At 34.5% G+C, this 18462-nt stretch overlaps 1 protein-coding gene across 1 annotated transcript; it reads left to right on the plus strand.

The window, feature by feature from the left end:
* Positions 1 to 8317: 8317 nt before the first annotated feature.
* Positions 8318 to 8929, plus strand: LOC142317818 (uncharacterized). Its single transcript, XM_075354367.1, has one exon. The coding sequence runs from the start codon at positions 8318 to 8320 to the stop codon at positions 8927 to 8929; it is 612 nt and encodes a 203-aa protein (XP_075210482.1).
* The last annotated feature ends 9533 nt before the right edge of the window (positions 8930 to 18462 follow it).

Genomic DNA, 18462 nt, shown 5'->3' on the forward strand with positions numbered 1-18462 from the left:
TTAAAAAAAATTTCTAAAATAAAATCCCTCGAATAAAACCCAGAAAAGAAAAACGACATTCCCATACACAAATTAGAGAAACAGAAAATATTTTACTTACATAAGGACATTGCTTAACAATACCCCCTATAAATCGAATGTCTTGATTACCAAAGAAGCAATGAATGAAAACACCCGAACACAAGAAAAGTAAAGATTTAAAAACAGCATGAATTAATAAATGAATAAAGCAAAGAGACAAAGATCCAAAAGAAAGAGTAAAAAATATAAAACCCAACTGTCAAATGTAGAAAAAGTAATAATCCTCCTTAAATCATTTTCTAAACAAGTAGCAAACCCGTATAAAACCATATTAATTAGAGAAAAACCCATCAAAAAATAAGTATCACAAAAATAAATAAAATAATTAAACCGAATAATAAGGCAAACACCAGAAGTCACCAAAGTTGAAGAATGTACGAAAGAAGAAACTGGAGTATATAGCAGAATGCAGCCACACAGAAAATGGAGACTGAGCAATTTTAGTAAAAGAGGCAAATACCACTAAATAAACTAAGTAAATAACTAAAACTAAGCAAATACCACTAAGTAAATAAAGTCACTATCAAAATATAAATATAAAAAACATAATGAAAAGAACCAAAATTAAAAATACATAACCCACACGATTTATTAATAAAGTAATTAACCCAGAATACGCGTTTCACGCCATTTCTGATCTATCCGATTACTGAATCAAAATTCCCTACCCAAAAAAAAGTGAAACGCCAAGAAACGGAACGATTTGGCTTGGCGACGATTTTTTTTGAGGGAGGTAATTTTTGGATTTGAGGTCAGGAGATAGCGGTGGCCCGGATCGGTGGAGATCCGGGGTGGTTTTGGTTTGGGACGAACAGGAAGTCAGAAAAATGAGAAAAAGTGATCCCCCTTATAATTGTCTCTGTGAGGACTTGAAATATATTTCATGTTCGAGAGACATCGATACGCCGACTCGCCGCATGACTTTACCTCGAGTATCCTGCATGCATCAGTGGCTTAGAATTCAACCTCCGCCCACGAGCGTCCCTCGACAAGCAGGAGACCACCGTCAGTCAGGTTGTTGTCTTCCAGGTGAGTTCTGAACTATTTTAAGGCCTTAATCAGAGGGCAGGTAGTTTACTGATTTCTCTTCGTGTAAGGCCAAAGAATGTGTAAATGTTGAACGTTGTTACAAAAGCCGGCACTTTGGACACATAGCTTAACTGTGTAATCATCTGGTGGTAGAGTGCTTCCACTTTGTGGATGAGAGTCATAAACGAGGAGTATCGTAAGAAGTCGGAGGGCCCGACTAGTGTTAACTGCAGACGTCTTCGGAAGGAGCATAAGCACTCTGTAAATAGTAAGTGTTGTGCGCGTTATAAGCGGGCTCTCATAATGTATTACAATTTAATATCGTTAGATTGTTAGAATTCGGCGATTATTTGCGTAGGGGTCCTTACATTGCACAGACTGAACTTGGAGAGATCGCCATGCGTAGGGGGTTGGATATTGTCTTGTTGCAGCATTCTATGTTGTACCCGGTGAACTGCCAGGTTTTTATCGTTCGAAAAGATTTTATTTTGGTTCTGTTAGCTTGTCTGCTGCACTGTGCAGAAAGGAACTTCATTCGACAGTACGCAAACGATCATCACATTGTTGTCCGTGCGGATGATCAGAACCTGAATCTTATGTTGCAAGTTCATTAAAAAAATTTAATTTTTGTTAAATTTATTAATTATATTTTATATATATAATATATAAGAAAATAGTTAATTCAATTTAATATATCAAATAGGACAATTCTGGATAAAAGGATGATATCTTACTTATTATAACGAATACCTAATTTAAATACAAATACTTAGAAATATACTTTTAATTGTTATAGTATATATATATATATATATATATATATATATATATATAAATTGTGTATGTGTGTGTGTGTACGTATGTGTGTGGGTGTGTGTACAGTTAATTAAAAATAAAATTAAATAAAAATAGTGATATTAATAAGAGTATATGCAATAAATAAAAAATAATTATTATTATTATGTAGTACTTAACAAAAAATGGATTATTCTATTTGGTTAAAAATTTCGTCTTTATATAGGAAAATATTTCATGTTTATTTTGACCTTATAATCTTATTTATTACTCGAATGGTTCAGTTCAATGTGTTTTCTTCGTTTTAAAATGTGCGCGCGCACACACAAACGCACGCACTCAAAAAATACAAACTCATAATGTGTTGTAGGGTAAAATTATTGAAGTAATTTACCGATAATTTAAAAAAAATTGCATATTTTATTTTTCAAATAAAGAAAACTATTCCTTAATTTATAAAAAGTAAAGATATTAAATTACGTTTACAATTAAATAATTATTTATTTAAATTAGCTAACTAAAGTTTATGAGAATAATTGTACATTTTCCTCAGTTTTCCAATTTTTATATTCACAATTCGGGATTAAAGTTTCTGAATAAAAAGAACGCATTAATAAGTTATTCTATGAAAATTAAAATACGTACAATTTTTTATTATTATTACTTGAAATGACTTTCCTTCAAATACAGCAGCATTCTTCATCAATAACTGCTTTTTTTACACAGATAAAATCGTACTAAAAAATTAATTAGATTTGTAAATGATATATTAGATATTTAGGTTTAATTTGAAAATAAATGAAATTATACTTTGGTAAAGAATTTATGAAAAGATAAATCTTCTATTAAATAAATGAAATATATAAATTTCTGTAAAACTTTGATGAAATTAAAAATTATGAAGAACAGAATAGAATGGCAAATTTCATCTCAAACCAGTCAAAGAAATTACGCATAATAATAACAATAATAATTAATAACATTAAAGTGTACATTAATTAAAATAATAATAATTTTATTACGTATTATTTATTATTATTATTATCATTATTGTTATTATTTTATCTATTTTTCATAAACTGTACAATACAGTCTTCCGGTAAGACATAAATCATATCAGCAGGATACTTTATCAACATAAATATATATATATATATATTTCCATAGTACTTAAGAAGAAAAACTAAATATTGATTTAAGGTATCTATGTTAAGAAATTAACTAATAATTTATGTTAGTGATTTCATACAAAAAGAAAGACAGATATAAATCTTCTACAAGTATACCATTTCGTATGACAACTTATTTGCATTCCTGATAAACCTGCATTACTACTAAGAACAGATTCGTGCAGAGAACTATTAAATTATTTATGGGAGATCAATTTTTAAGTTAAACTTGTTACATAACAATGAAAAATGAAACTTTGTAATGTGCGAACCTACGGGGGTGTATGAAATCTCTCTATAACGCTGTCGATCAAACAAGCTACTGAGGCATCAACTTTATAGCATTTATTTATTTCATTATCAATTATTACTCGGCTGAAATTTATCGAAAAGTAATTAAAATATAAGGTATAATAATCTAGGGCAGTGATTGGTTATTTTATTGATTCCGTGTACTGAGGAATCGTACGTATATCAACAACCAAATCAAACATGTTTGGTTTTTTCCTCGTAGGGTAGAGAAAAGCTCTATCAGCTCTCGGCAGGCCTGCTCTGATGACAAGTGCGGGGCTCTCACCCGCTAAAAAACCTTCCCCTCTAGTCACGCAGGGTCCAGACCTAAACCATATGGTATGCACACAGCCCAGCGCGATCACCCATGCACTCATGCCACCAAATTAGAATAAACAGGGCGACGTCCCCAGGGGATCATTTGCGAACGACGACTCGAAGGAGCTCCCCCCGTCCACCCGCTAAGGGTGGCCGCCTTCAGCCATCCGGCATCAGTCGCTCCGCCTCAGGTCAACTACAGACTTCCAGCCTGCCTGCTACTCATCACATGTTTGGTTTAAACATAATAAAACACTAAGTTACTAAACTAAATTATAAATAATGTATGAACCAAATTCTTCCTGCATGATCTTTTCTTATACATCCAGCGAGAATTTTTTTAATTAAATTTCAATTTCATTTAATGTTTTTTTTTTTTTAATTCTTGTAGTGTATTATTTTTTTGATAGCAAAAATTTCGCAGCACTCTCTTCGTCATTGATATCGTGAATAAAGGTGCGTGATAATTCTATGACGTCTAAGTTTACACAAATCTAATAACACAAAATAATAGAGTATATTGTTTCATTATTCGACAAATATTTAAATCCAATAACCCAAAATAATATATATTGTATCACTAAATTTAACTAATATTTATACGAATATATATATAATTTTTTAAATTATAGGGGATATGATGAACATCTGAATGAATTTTTGTAAAATTTTATTAAAATATATATTATGGATTATTGTGTTATTTTTTATTGAGTTATAGGGTTAATACGGTATTTCTCTTAATATTTTAATCATCAATTATTATAAAACATTTTATATTAAATAACTTTTACGTAAAAAAATGCGAAAAAAGTGGGGGCCGTAAAACGAAAAAATACCACATCTTATTATAAATCCTAAAAACAAAACAAGTTTTTTAGTATATACTTAAACATATTCTAATATTAAATAATAACGTATAATAACAAATATTTGTAGATAAATACGCAGAACATTATTTTGCATGGAAAAAATTTTGAGTATCAACACCTTAAAAAAATTTTTTTCATAAACTTTATGCTAGTAATTATTTATTGTTTTCCTCCAAACTTTTACTAAAAACACTTCTATAAGTTTTCTAAACTAACACAACCGGTTAAATATTAATAATATTTTTATGATATTGTTCAAGTAGATTAAAAATAATTTTTTTTTATACCGATAACAATCTGATTACATTTTGTTAAGCCCCAGATGAACTACAACTTCTTTAAGTTGTAGTGTGAACTTTTTTATTGTTTTTCAATAATTATAATTATTTCATTAACTAATTCTAGGCAATAAATTATATTTTAGGAAATAAAATAAGTAAAAATATAAATTAACATATTTCTAAAAGGTTAGAGTCCATTACAGGAGGTAAGGTTACGGTCATTTGTCAGTTACATAATTGTTTGATGAACTATTATAATAGAGAAATTTTATTATTTTTTGAAAAAAAAAAAACATTCAAACTTATTTTTGTCACATCTGTAAAAGATCATTTAATATACGTAGCAAGCAATTCTTAAATGCTTTCTGATCTGTTAGTTTAAAATTAAACCTGAGAATGTAGTCGATTTTTCAGCTGTTAAATCTAAACTATTATATAAAGAGGAAGTAGGTTTTTGTTTTTTCGGGATAAATAAAAAAAACTACCCAATCTATCCCTACTAAATTCTTACTCATGTTTCTTCTCATAACTGAGAAGATTTATGGACATATTTCATTTCGAAAAAAATCTATGTATTATATATCTTTATATATAAAAATGTTAAGTTCGTTTGTGTACGCTTCAAAAACTCAAAATGTTCTGCACCGATTGAGCTCAAATTTTAGCACGATATATAACCCGCATCAAAGATTGTTTTTATCTATTTTTCGCATCAGTCACATACCCGCGACCGCGAGAAAACAGTTTTTTTAACGGTCAGCTGTATACCAGTGACCACGCCATCTGCCGGAAGCAAGGGGAACACTCACCATACTAGCTAATGACAATCGCAGCCCACCGGGTTGGTCTAGTGGTGAACGCGCCTTCCCAAATCAGCTGATTTGGAAGTCGAGAGTTCCAGCGTTAAAGTCCTAGTAAAGTCAGTTATTTTTACACAGATTTGAATACTTGATCGTGGATACCGGTGTTCTTTGGTGGTTGGGTTTCAATTAACCACACATCTCAGAAATGGTCGAACTGAGAATGTACAAGACTACATTTCATTTACACTCACACATATCATCATCATTCATCCTCTGAAGAATTATCTAAACGGTAGTTACCGGAGGCTAAACAGAAAAAAGAAAAAGAAAAGCTAACGACAACCGCAGTCACCTGTCCCCAATTACATTGTTTATTAACAAAAAAAAAAAAAAAACGTATCCACTTGCATCCGATTCAGATTATTATACAATCTGAACTAAATATTCACTTTAATCGAGGTACTTTTGTGTGATGGTGTCGTGATTGAGCTGCGCCTTTCACCAAATCGTAATTACAGGTTATGTTTTATATGAGAGATGGTCAGAAAAAATATTGATTTATATTGATTATATTTATTATTTAACTATTTCATTCAACTAATATTTTACTTATTTATTTAAATTCATGTATTTAGTTAATATTATTATTTTTTAGCCACTTTTCAATACTGTCTGTCCTGTGTCTCATTGTTGTCGAGCTGCAGCTATGAGAACCATGAGAGATAGCCTTTTGAGAACCATGAGCCTTTTCAAAATGTAAATATTTCGTTATTATACTTTTTGTCCTTTCTGTCGTGGTTTTCAACCTAGAGTTGTGAGAGGTTATAATCTTATCCCTTCCTTCTATTCCAGTGAAAAACCGAAATAATGCCTCGCAGAAAATCGAATTTGGGCCGTCGCACTCGCCACACAGAAGGATCAAGAAGACGGCTTTCGAATATGACTGAGGACAGGCATCCGTACGAGAGAGGAACTGACTAAGCACCATCCAGATACGTAACGTGGAACCAGCAGAAAGACGAGCAGCCAGGCTTGAGGATGCACGATTGCAAGCACGTCAGTCGCGTTCTGCAAAACAGATTAGGTTCGTTCTCAACGGAATGAACGCGATAGGGTGAGGACAGCTGAAACACGAACCCAAAGCACAGCTGATCTGAATCTGCAATACAATCGTCTTGCGTTCCGGTTCAATCCAGCTGTTGATTATAGTTCAAGTCGGCATGTTGTCATTGGCCAGATGAGTCATGTCTGTACTTACTGCCAGGCTCTAAAGTTTAATAATGAAACGAAAGGGATGTGTTGCGCTGGCGGAAATATCAAGTTGCCTCAACTTGATGCACCATCAGGGCCATTGAAAACTCTACTTGCTGGATCTACCGCTGAATCGAAGCATTTCCTATCGAATATCAGGGAATATCACTCTTGCTTCCAAATGACGTCATTTGGTGCGGAAATCGTGACGACTCAATTCATGCCAACTTTTAAAATCAAATAGCAAATATATCACAAAGCTGGCTCCCTGTTCCCGTTCCCAGATAGTGACCATAAACTCCTTCAAATGTACTTCATTGGTGATGATAGAGATGAAGTCGATGCACGTTGTGGAATACATACCTCGCTAAGAAGATTCATTATTTCGCAGCTACAGAAGCTCCTTCACGAAAGCAACAATTTGGTGCGTTTGTTCAAAACGGCAATTGATATGATGCCATCAGATACCCACAAGATTGTCATTCACGCAGACAAAACGCCCGCTGGAGAACATGTCCGGAGATATAATGCTCCAACTATAGACGAAGTAGCAATTGTCATAGGAGATCAGTTCCAACCTAGAGATATTGTTCTCCATCGAAGAAACGATCAATTGATAAACGTCGCAGAAACTCACCGTTGTTACGATGCTTTACATTATCCAGTTATCTTTTGGGATGGTGCCGATGGATATCATTTCAATGTGAAAATGATAAATCCAGTAAAAAGTGCAGCTCAATGAACTTTTACGCATACCGCTTAATGATTGGGAGGAACGAGGACAATTATATTTTGAAATGCCGTCAGTTGTTTCACCAGTATATTGTGGATATGTATGCAAAAATTGAAACGGAACGTTTGCTATTCCTCCGTTTGAATCAGACCAAACTCCGCTCTGATGAATACATTCATTTGTGAGATGCAGTTGTGAATGACGGTAATAGAACCAACGTTGGAAAGCTATTAACTATTAATAAGCTATTAACTATTTTGCCATCTTCATACATAGGCAGTACACGTCACATGCAAGAATATGCTCAAGATGCAATGTCATATGTTCGTCATTACGGGCGTCCAGATTTATTTATCACTTTCACATGCAATCCAGCTTGGGACAAGATACAGCAGCTGTTACTTCCTGGGCAATCACACGTGGATAGGCATGACATCATAGCACGTGTTTTCAGACAAAAGCTTAAGTCGCTGATGGATTTCATCGTGAAACATGAAGTGTTTAGATATGTGCGCTGCTGGATGTATTCAGTAGAAAGGCAAAAGAGAGGATTGCCACATGCGCATATACTAATCTGGCTCTACGATAAAATAACTTTAGACGAAATCGACGATGTGATATGCGCTGAGATTCCACGGGCTAACGTCGATAAGGATTTGTATGCAGATGTTATCAAAAACATGATACATGGACCATGAGGACACTAAATCCGAATTCACCATGCATGGTAGACGGGAAATGCTCTAAGCAATATCCTCGAGCATTCGCAGCCAACACAGTAACAGGAGACGATGGATATCTTCGGTATAGGAGACGATCAACTGAAGATGGTGGAAATTCGGCAACTATACACATGCAAAATGGTGATATTGATGTAGACAACCGGGTTGTTCCATATTCGTCTCTGTTGTCAAAAACATACAAAGCCCACGTAAACGTAGAATATTGCAACTCCGTCAAATCAATTAAATACATCTGTACGTATGTAAATAAAGGCAGCGATATGGCAGTTTTTAGTGTGCAATCAGAAAATAGTGACAGAAATGCAGTACGAAATATCGATGAAATTGCACAATACCAGGCTGGAAGATGCATAAGCAGCAATGAGGCTGCATGGCGAATTTTTTCATTTCCCATGTATGAACGCAATCCAGCTGTGGTTCACTTAGCAGTACATTTAGAGAATGGACAGCGTGTTTTTTTCACAGATGCAAATGTGCAACAAAGAGCCCTTAATACACCTGGTACAACTCTGAACACTGATGTATTCAGAAGTTCCCTCTTATTACACGTGGAATGTAACTAAAAAAGTATTCGTACGACGCAGACGAGGGGAGCCAGTCGACGGTCAACCTGGCATTTTCAGAGAAAATACAATTGGTAGACTTTATACAGTGCATCCCAATCAAGATGAATGTTTTTTCCTTCGCATGCTATTGGTAAATGTGCCTGGTCCTAGATCTTTTCAGCAATTGAAAATTGTTAACGGCGTCGCACATGCCACTTTCCGCGCTGCTTGTCAAGCTCTGAATTTATTAGAAAACGACCAACAGTGGGAGATATGTATTAATGACGCGTGCAACACTGCACATCCAAACCAAATTCGCGCATTATTCGCAATTATATTGACCGCTTGCTTCCCTTCATCTCCCACAGAGTTAAGGGAAAGATATCGATCGCATATGGCTGAGGATATTTTGCATAGAGTACGCCTAGAAAATGCCAATATGACCATGGAATTTACAGAAAGCATTTACAACGAAGCATTAATAAATATTGAAGACAAGTGCTTAGTTATTGCAAATAAAGTTCTTAGTCAATTGGGAATGCCAGCACCCACCCGAGCTGCGATTGCTTCATTTGATGTGAATTTACGCCGTGAACAGAGTTACAACATTGGTGATCTTCAGTCATATGTCCAATCAAACATTCCCAAATTAACGCGTGAACAGAAATGCATTTATGATCGCATAATGCAAATGATAAATGACGGAGTGGGGGGGGGGGTTCTTCTTGGATGCGCCAGGAGGAACTAGGAAAACATTCCTCATTAGATTGATTCTAGCAACGGTTCGATCTAAAAATGACATAGCCTTAGCTCTTGCTTCATCTGGAATAGCCGCGACATTGTTACCAGGTGGAAGGACTGCGCATTCAGCTCTGAAGTTGCCATTAAACATGCAAATCATCGAGACTCCCACGTGCAATATTTCCAAAGCATCCGGTATGGGAAAAGTATTACAAAAATGTAAACTCATTGTTTGGGATGAATGAACGATGGCACATAAAAAATCGCTTGAAGCTCTTGATCGATCGTTACGAGATTTGCGTGGAAACGTTCAAACATTCGGGAATACTTTGATATTGCTCGCGGGAGTTTAGGCAAACATTGCCTGTAACTTCTCGATCGACACCAGGAGACGAAATAAATGCTTGCCTGAAATATTCAACACTGTGGCGATACGTACGTACATTGCAGTTGACTACGAATATGCGTGTCTAGACGAATATCACTTCCTGATAATTTTTGTAATTTAGTAACATCGAAAGAAGAACTGATCGAAAAAGTATTTCCTGATATTCAACTTAATCATAGAAATCACGATTGGCTCAGTGAACAAGCTATATCCTTGCCGCAAAGAATAAAGATGTCGATAGACATCTTTATTCTTAATAATGTTATTATTATTTAACTAAATAATGTTATTCAATCCAGCATTCAAAGTGAGCAATTACCTATAAGTCGATAGACACCGTTGTGGAAGCAGAGGAAGTAGATAATTATCCAACGGAATTTTTAAACTCACTTGATCTGCCAGGGGTGCCACCACACATATTAAAATTAAAAATAGATGTGCCAATTATCCTGTATATTAATCAGCCAAAACTCTGCAACGGCACGCAGTTAAGAAATTGATGAATAACTTAGTGGAAGCAACAATTTTAACGGGGCCTTTCAAAGGTGAAGATGTCCTCATTCTTCGAATACCCATGATCCCGACTGATACCACCATTTCAATTTAAAAGATTACAATTCCCAATTCGATTGGCATTTGCAATCACAATCAATAAAGCTCAAGGTCAATCTTTAGAATTGTGTGGTTTAGATTTAGATGCGGATTGCTTCTCAGATGGACAGCTGCATGTTGCGTGTTCCCGAGTCGGCAAACCAGATAGTCTACGCAGGCAGTGGAAAAACAAAAAATATTGTATATCCACAAGTATTGCAAAATTAAACTTCTATGAAACGTATGCTTTGTTTTGTTTCTAATTTCTCATCAATGCAACCACAATGTGTCACAGCGAAGCGTGGCAGGGTATTTAGTATATATACATATATTTAGTAGTGAAGATTTACCGGTTGAAGCACAAACCTTAATGAATTGAATTAATTTACTGCGAACAGGGTTTAAACTGAATGACTTGAAACAATCTAATGAATAATATTACATGATAAAATTAAATTTACATTAAATAAAGTAATTTGTCTATACTATTATATAAAGATGAAAAGGGTTTTTGTTTGTTCGGGATAAACAAAAAAACTACCCGATTTTTCGCAACTAATTTTTATCCATGTTTCTTAGCATAACTGATTAGGTTTTTGGATATATTTCATCTCTAAATATGTATATAATGTAGTAATGGATATTTGCCGGTTGAAGCACAAATTTTAATGAATTGTGAGCTGGGTTTGAACTGATTGATTATAAACATCAAAAACCAATTTCTAGATTTTTTTGAATTTCATTCCAAGTTTTAAGGGTTCCAAGGGTTAAAATAAATTTTTGAATTTTTTTTTCAATCCGTTTTTTTTTTTTTGATTTCTCGGTAACAAATGAAGAAATCAACCTGATTTTTGTTGAGTGTAATCTTTTCATGTCAAACAAATTTCTAAATTTTTTAAATTCGATTTTGAAAGGGCATGAAGTAAAGTAAAAAAAAATTTTAACAAATATAACATGAAATTCTTAAGGATCCTAAAGGATTTAAAAGATAACGTTAATTGTTATAGTCAGATCGGGAATTTTCCCGACCCCGACTCTGAAGTTATACGGCGCTGTGGCTTAACCATCACAAGCACTGCTACCGTTACTGTATATGTGACTGGCTGCATCTGCCTCCGGTTACTTAACTAGTAAAAGTAAAATAAAAAAATTCACTGCTACGGGAAACACAAATAACCATATAGCGCGGGCGAAGCTGCGACGGAGAGCTAGTGTAGAATATAAAAAAAATGTATGATAAAGTAAATATGTCAATCTTTAATTTTACCCATAAAATATTCTATTAATATCATTAAGCATGTTTCTTGTTATAAATATCGCTATTTATAATAGGAAACAGAATACAGAGGAAAAACAGAATACACAGGAAACATATTTTGTATTCATAGAATTAATCAATTTCATTAATAATTAACCGATGATAAATTATAGCAGAATTCATTAAGTAATTAATAAATTAAGTAATATGAGTAATTCAGTTTATTAAACTGATTTTTTAGCCATTAATATTTTACCGTTTTAAAATGGTTGTTATTTAACTAATAAAATGCTAGTATTAATATAAATTTAGTTGTACAATTATTTGCTGTTGGTTTTTTAAAAAGTTTTTCTAAAAAGTAATTGAGGTTCTTTTCCTCGGTATAGTTATGATAAGCTAATATATTTATGTTGAAGGAGTTATTTTATTTACCTGTTACTTTGAATTATATTTTATTTTTTATTTTTTTAGGGTGTTTTTGTCTTTATTTTAACGTATTTATATAAGTTAACAAATTATATAATTTGAAATTAACAAATATAACATGAAATTCTTAAGGATCCTAAAGGATTTAAAAGATAACGTTAATTGTTATAGTCAGATCGGGAATTTTCCCGACCCCGACTCTGAAGTTATACGGCGCTGTGGCTTAACCATCACAAGCACTGCTACCGTTACTGTATATGTGACTGGCTGCATCTGCCTCCGGTTACTTTTATATAATTTCACGTTATATTGCTTAAAGCTTATTAACTTTATCTCAAAATTAAATTGTAAGCGGGTTTATAATGAAAAACGAGAAGTAAACTGTTGTCAAGATTTGTCCAGTTAAAATATATGTTTCTTCAACTGGCCGAGCTCCAATTTATGTCAGTAATATAAATGTATTAGTGTTCAGAATATTATTTTATTGATTGGGTAAAATGATCTTGTTTGGAGTTTTCTTTTTATTGAAACCTGTGTTGATGTAATGATCTCTCTCCTCCTAACTTTCTTGGAATAGATCGAAGGATAGCTTATGCAATTAGAAAGTAACATTCTGGTTGAATATGTGGAGGGGTTCTTAGAGGATTGGCTGGTGTAAAGTTTTCTGGGTCTATTGTATAAAATGGATTTATATTGATTATCGTACTGGAGAAGTTTGGACAGAGTAGTCCAGCCAAAGAATATTCACGTTTTTTAATCCATATCACGAGAATAGTATTGTTAAGGTGTTAAAAAAAGAGCGTGTAACCGATAAATACACATCTACACACGCGCGCGCGCGCGCGCGCACGAATACAAACGAAAGAATGTACAGACAAAGGAAGCAGTTGATATTAAAAAATACCCAAATTTCAGTGCTTAAACTGGAAAAAATTTATTGCAGAATTGTAAATTTATTACTGAAAATTGTGTTAATGATGATACAAATGAATGTTTATTCATTAAAATAAATTAATATTTAGTGAGGCGGTACAATCCATATCCAATATCATTGTTGGTTTTATGTTGACATTTCATAAATTTTCCTTGTGTATTCTGTAAAACAAAAAATTATTAGCAATTTGTTTATTATTATAAGCGTGTATATTCTATATTGTATTGAAGCCGGTCCATGATAATGAAATAATACGAACTTGAATAAATGCTTGTGTAAAGTGGTGAATATTTTAGTTAGCAGGATTTTTATGAACAAAATAAGGAAAAAAAAATAATAATAAACTTTTTTTTGAAATTCAGAGTCTAACAAGAGTAAAGTGGTGTAGCAATGAAACTAACTATTTTTTTAATCTCTCAGTAACAAATTAAGATATCAGCTTGATTTTTTGTGTGTGTAATCTTCATCTGAATATTTAAAAACCAATGTCTAGATTTTTTGATATTCCGAGTTTCAAGGATTAAAAATAAATGTTTGCATTTTTTTTAAAACCCTATTTTTTTCTATTTAATTTCTGCGTAACAAATGAAGAGATCAACCTAATTTTTGGTGACTGTAATCTTCAGGTGAATAAACCAATTTTTAATTTTTTTAAATTTGATATTAAAAGGGAATGAAGAAAGTTAAAAAAAAAAAAATGAAAAATTATTGTAAAATTTCTCAACCCCGATTATACTAAACAATATATTCAGTAGATTTGGACTCTTCATATAAATATTTAAAATCCACCATTTTCGGTTTTTTTTTTAATTTCGATTTTTTTAAGGTGTGCGTAGGTATTAGGTATTATAAAATTTATAAATTATTAAATTAATATTTACTTAACTAAATTTATATGTATTTTTATGAATTAAAAAAAAGATGATTATTACTTTTAATAAGTACTTACCAAAAAAATTAAATATACTTACGTACAAAATTTGAACCCTTATATATGGAACTATTTCTTCTAACAGTTAAAATAGCAAAAATATATTAACCAATCATAACGAAGCTTCTACGTCAGAAGTCGCATTATCTTTTACTCGGATATCCACTGTTTATAAAGCTTAGTAACAGTTTTTTTTAACACGTGGAACTCAGTTTTTCTCTATATGGATGTGTCTGCCTATGTGGTTTATTCTGTAATATTAAATTAAACCTACTCTCATTAATTGTTTTTTTTTCCAAAAATATTTCATTATTTTCTATATTAGATGAAATTAAAACTTAAATAGAATTAATTTTTAACTTTTATTAATTTAATAAATTACTTTCATAATTTTTAGAATTAATTGTTCTGGCAGAAAATGTTTTTAATTTATTAAGTAATTTTTTATTTCATATTTATTTAGGAATCAGTTTAAGGAAAAATCAAAAGGAAATGCACGTTTCCATTAAAGAATATATAAATTTTTATTTTATAAAATGATAGCGTTTCTGTTTAAACGTTTTTTATTAAATTTTTTGTAGAAGCTTTGAAGTTGTGCGTATGAGAATAACATTTTGTATCTAATGAAAAACCCATACATGAAATGTGATTCGAACCCGCGGACTCCCGGATGGAAAGCAAGATACTAAAAAATGGTCTTAATACTTTGTTGCCTATAATACCGCACCAAACGTTTACGAGCAACCTATATTTGGTTTCGATATTGCCGTGGGAATTTTCATGATTTCATAAGTGACTATTTTTTGAACTGAAAATTCCACTTCAAGTAGAAACATTTATTTCCAATAACAGTTTAAAAAAAAAATAATAATAATTTGAAGTGAAATAAAAGTAGGAAAATTAGAATGTATTTTTTTTGCTGAATCTTAAAATTAAATCAGATTTTCTTCAACACCTTCAGATTTTTAGTTATAACTCTTTAAAATATTGAAAAACTTCTTAAATAATAGAATACAATAATAATAATAATAATAATAATAATAATAATAATAATAATAATAATAATAATAATAATAATAATGCCCTGAGGTAGATAATCCCCACGTCCGGAACACAACATCTATGTTCCACGTCCAGGGCGGCAACAGCTGTAACCTTCGTACATTACATATAGCTGGCTAACGGGGTTCCGAGTAAATTCCTCGGTTATGCTTTGTTAAGTTTGACCTGGTTCCAACTTCAGGTCACTAAACGGACTGGATTTTTGGCTACTTGCAGGAAATCGAATAACAAAGGATTTTGGAAATGGATTCATACTACTCTTAGAGCTGGCGGTGTGGCGGCCAGGGTCAATGTTATTGCAGGTGTAACGGAGACCCTTCCGTTGTCCACATGCCCCCTGCGATGGCAAGCATGTAGCAATGGTGCCCATGTATGTCGGTGCATGGGGACTCTGAAAGCTTCGGTGAGTAGGAGCCTGGAGTCAGTGCAGAGACTGCGCATCCGCTCTCTGCCAGGACATATGCCGGTTCCACCGGAGTACCGGATCGGACCTCCAATGTTAGTAGCCCTGGAGTGGGGGTGTACCCCGGCGGCTAGCCTTGCTACAGAAGGGATCCACTGTTCATGAATATTGAACAATCAAACGTGGCAGAGGGTGCACGTAAACACCCTCGTTTAGAAACCTCCGATTCACCGCAAGCGAAGAGGAAAAAAAGTAAAGAATCTGATAGGATAAAGAAAGATGCTGATAGAATCAGTAAAGAATTAAAGAAAAGTCTATTTGGCTATAGCGCACCTAAGCCAAGATTTTTAATTATTACAAAGGAGAATGGAAACTTCCAAAAAGTTAGTCCATTCTTAATCGCAAGAGAAATTACAAATTGTGCTGGTGGTCCCGTTAAAGAAATCCGAAAGACGTTTAATGGATTGCACGTCGAAACTATCAACGACGTGCAAAGCCAGAAAGTCCAGGCGTTGAAGAAGATTGGTGAATTTGCGGTTTCTGTCCAACCGCATAGCACACTGAACTCATACAGCGGAGTTGTTGTTTGTCGCGATCTTCTTAATTGTACAGAAGAAGAAATTGTACAAGAAATGTCGAGTCAGGGAGTGACTCAGTGTCGCAGACTAACCATGCGAAGAAATGGTGAAGTTGTTCCTTCGGCCTCGCATGTTTTGACGTTTAATAGGCCGAAACTTCCTGAAAAGGTACGAGCTGGCATCCATCGGCTTGATGTACGAGCATTTATTCTGCAGCCGATGAGATGTTTTAAGTGTCAACGATTCGGACACGCAGCAGCTAGATGTGAAACACAGAAAATATGTATATGTGGAGAAAAAACAATGAGGGTGACCCATGTAAAGACCCTCCAACCTGCGTTAATTGTAAAGGGCATCACAATTGTCGTTCAAGAAACTGTCCTACATATAAATTAGAAACAGCGATTCAGGAAGTTAAAACGCTTCAGAAGGTCAGTTATCCTGAAGCAAAGAAAATTTTTAATCAGCAACACCACGACCATCGACTTCTTACGCAGAAGCAGCGGCTGCCCCTTCCACATCTAAAATTAACGTGGAGCAGTTGCTTAACACGATGGCTCCAAGTCTTGGGACGATGATTGAAAGAATCATTGATTCAAAGATTGTGTCGACTCATCGGATGGAACAAACTAAACATGAGAAGGCTCACTCTCCGTCTGACGCCGTTGACATGAGAGACGCACCAGCACAGCTTAAATCACCAGCTAAACCTGCGATTACTAAGCCACCAACTGAAGTAAGAATAGAAAATCTTGACTTATCTAGCAAAGAGAAACGGTTCACTACGTCGTCTATTCACAAGCTTAAAGAAATTGTGACAAGAAAATATGAATCTACGGAAATGGAGGTGCAGCAAGTTATTATTGAGAAACCAACAGACGTAGAGAATATAAAACCTGTACCAATAGAGCCTCCAATAGCTCAAAGATCAGCGTCGGTGAGAGCATCTATTTCAGCTGGACCCAGTACTGCAGTAGAGATAGAGTCCAGCTCATCAGCCGCGGAGAGTGCATGGGTTGCTAGTTTGGATTCCTTAGCAACGATGCTAATAGCACCGACCAAACTTTCATCAACTGATGTGAGTTGGCGAACGTCATTGGCATCAGATAGAGAGGATGATGCCATGTCCGAGGCCTCAGACACTCTCTCGTCAGAGGTTGAGGCCTTTCACAGGATGGAAAAACGGTGCAAGAAAGGATGGCCGAAAGGAAAGCCAAGGAAGTAATTTTTTGGATATAAGTTATAGTAGTCGATGCCCCTAAAAACCTCAAAAAAATAAAAAAATAAATAAAAAAATAATAACAATAACAAAAATAATAACAATAACAACAATAATAACAATAACAATAACAATAACAACAATAATAATAATAATTATTAATAATAATAATGCCCTTCTCCTCTCAGCTCCCCTGGGCCGGACCGACTTGGTATTACGCCGCCCAGGGGAGTGTCTTTAAACTCAAATAGGCCTCCCCACCTACCGGCTATATACCGGCAAGGCAGGTCGGCCTACCGGTTAGCTCGTTTTGAGAGTTCTTTATCAATATTGCCCCCTTGGGGACCCAAAAGGGCAATACTAATACACCACATTATTACACCACGCCAGACCCAGTTCGCCGCGACGCGGTACCGGGTCCCTTCAGTATTCAGTGTGCTGTTGCCTGACTGTTACCCGTGGAGTCCTTGGTGGCTCATCAGTGCCAACATACCGCAGCATGCTGGACCTCACCAGCAAGGCTGTCCACCCAGTCCTATTCTAGCCAACACCTTGTCTTCTCTCATCGGAGTATTTCTGTAGAACAACTTGTCTAACAAAACTAGCAAAATTATTCCAGTTTGACTCGCTTCTTAGCATGTAGTCTATTGTTGTCTCTGGAGTTATACCTGTGAGTGCCTTACTATGTCTAAGTGTGTCCCACCTATTGCACTCAAAAAAGGTGTGCTCAGCATCATCTATCTCGTTGCAGTAGTTGCAAATTGGCTCTTCTCTCTTGCCTATTTTGTGCAGGTAGTTATTGAAGGAACCATGTCCTGTAAAAAACTGCGATAGGTGATGATCAACCTCACCAAATCTTCTCGACAACCATGGCTTGATGTTGGGGATGAGGGTTCTCGTCCATCGACCCACAGCTTCCTGCGACCATCTTTCCTGCCAGATATTATAAACGGCATCCCTGACCTCTTGTTCTGGCTTGCCTTGTGCCCTCTCCACCCTCTTTTTTGCGATTAGGTCAAT

The sequence above is a fragment of the Lycorma delicatula genome, chromosome 1, assembly GCF_047948215.1.
Source record: "Lycorma delicatula isolate Av1 chromosome 1, ASM4794821v1, whole genome shotgun sequence".
Classification (NCBI taxonomy): domain Eukaryota; kingdom Metazoa; phylum Arthropoda; class Insecta; order Hemiptera; family Fulgoridae; genus Lycorma; species Lycorma delicatula.

Excerpts from the sequence above, each read along its gene's own strand:
- LOC142317818 (XM_075354367.1), top strand. The coding sequence starts at position 8,318 with ATGAGGACACTAAATCCGAATTCACCATGCATGGTAGACGGGAAATGC.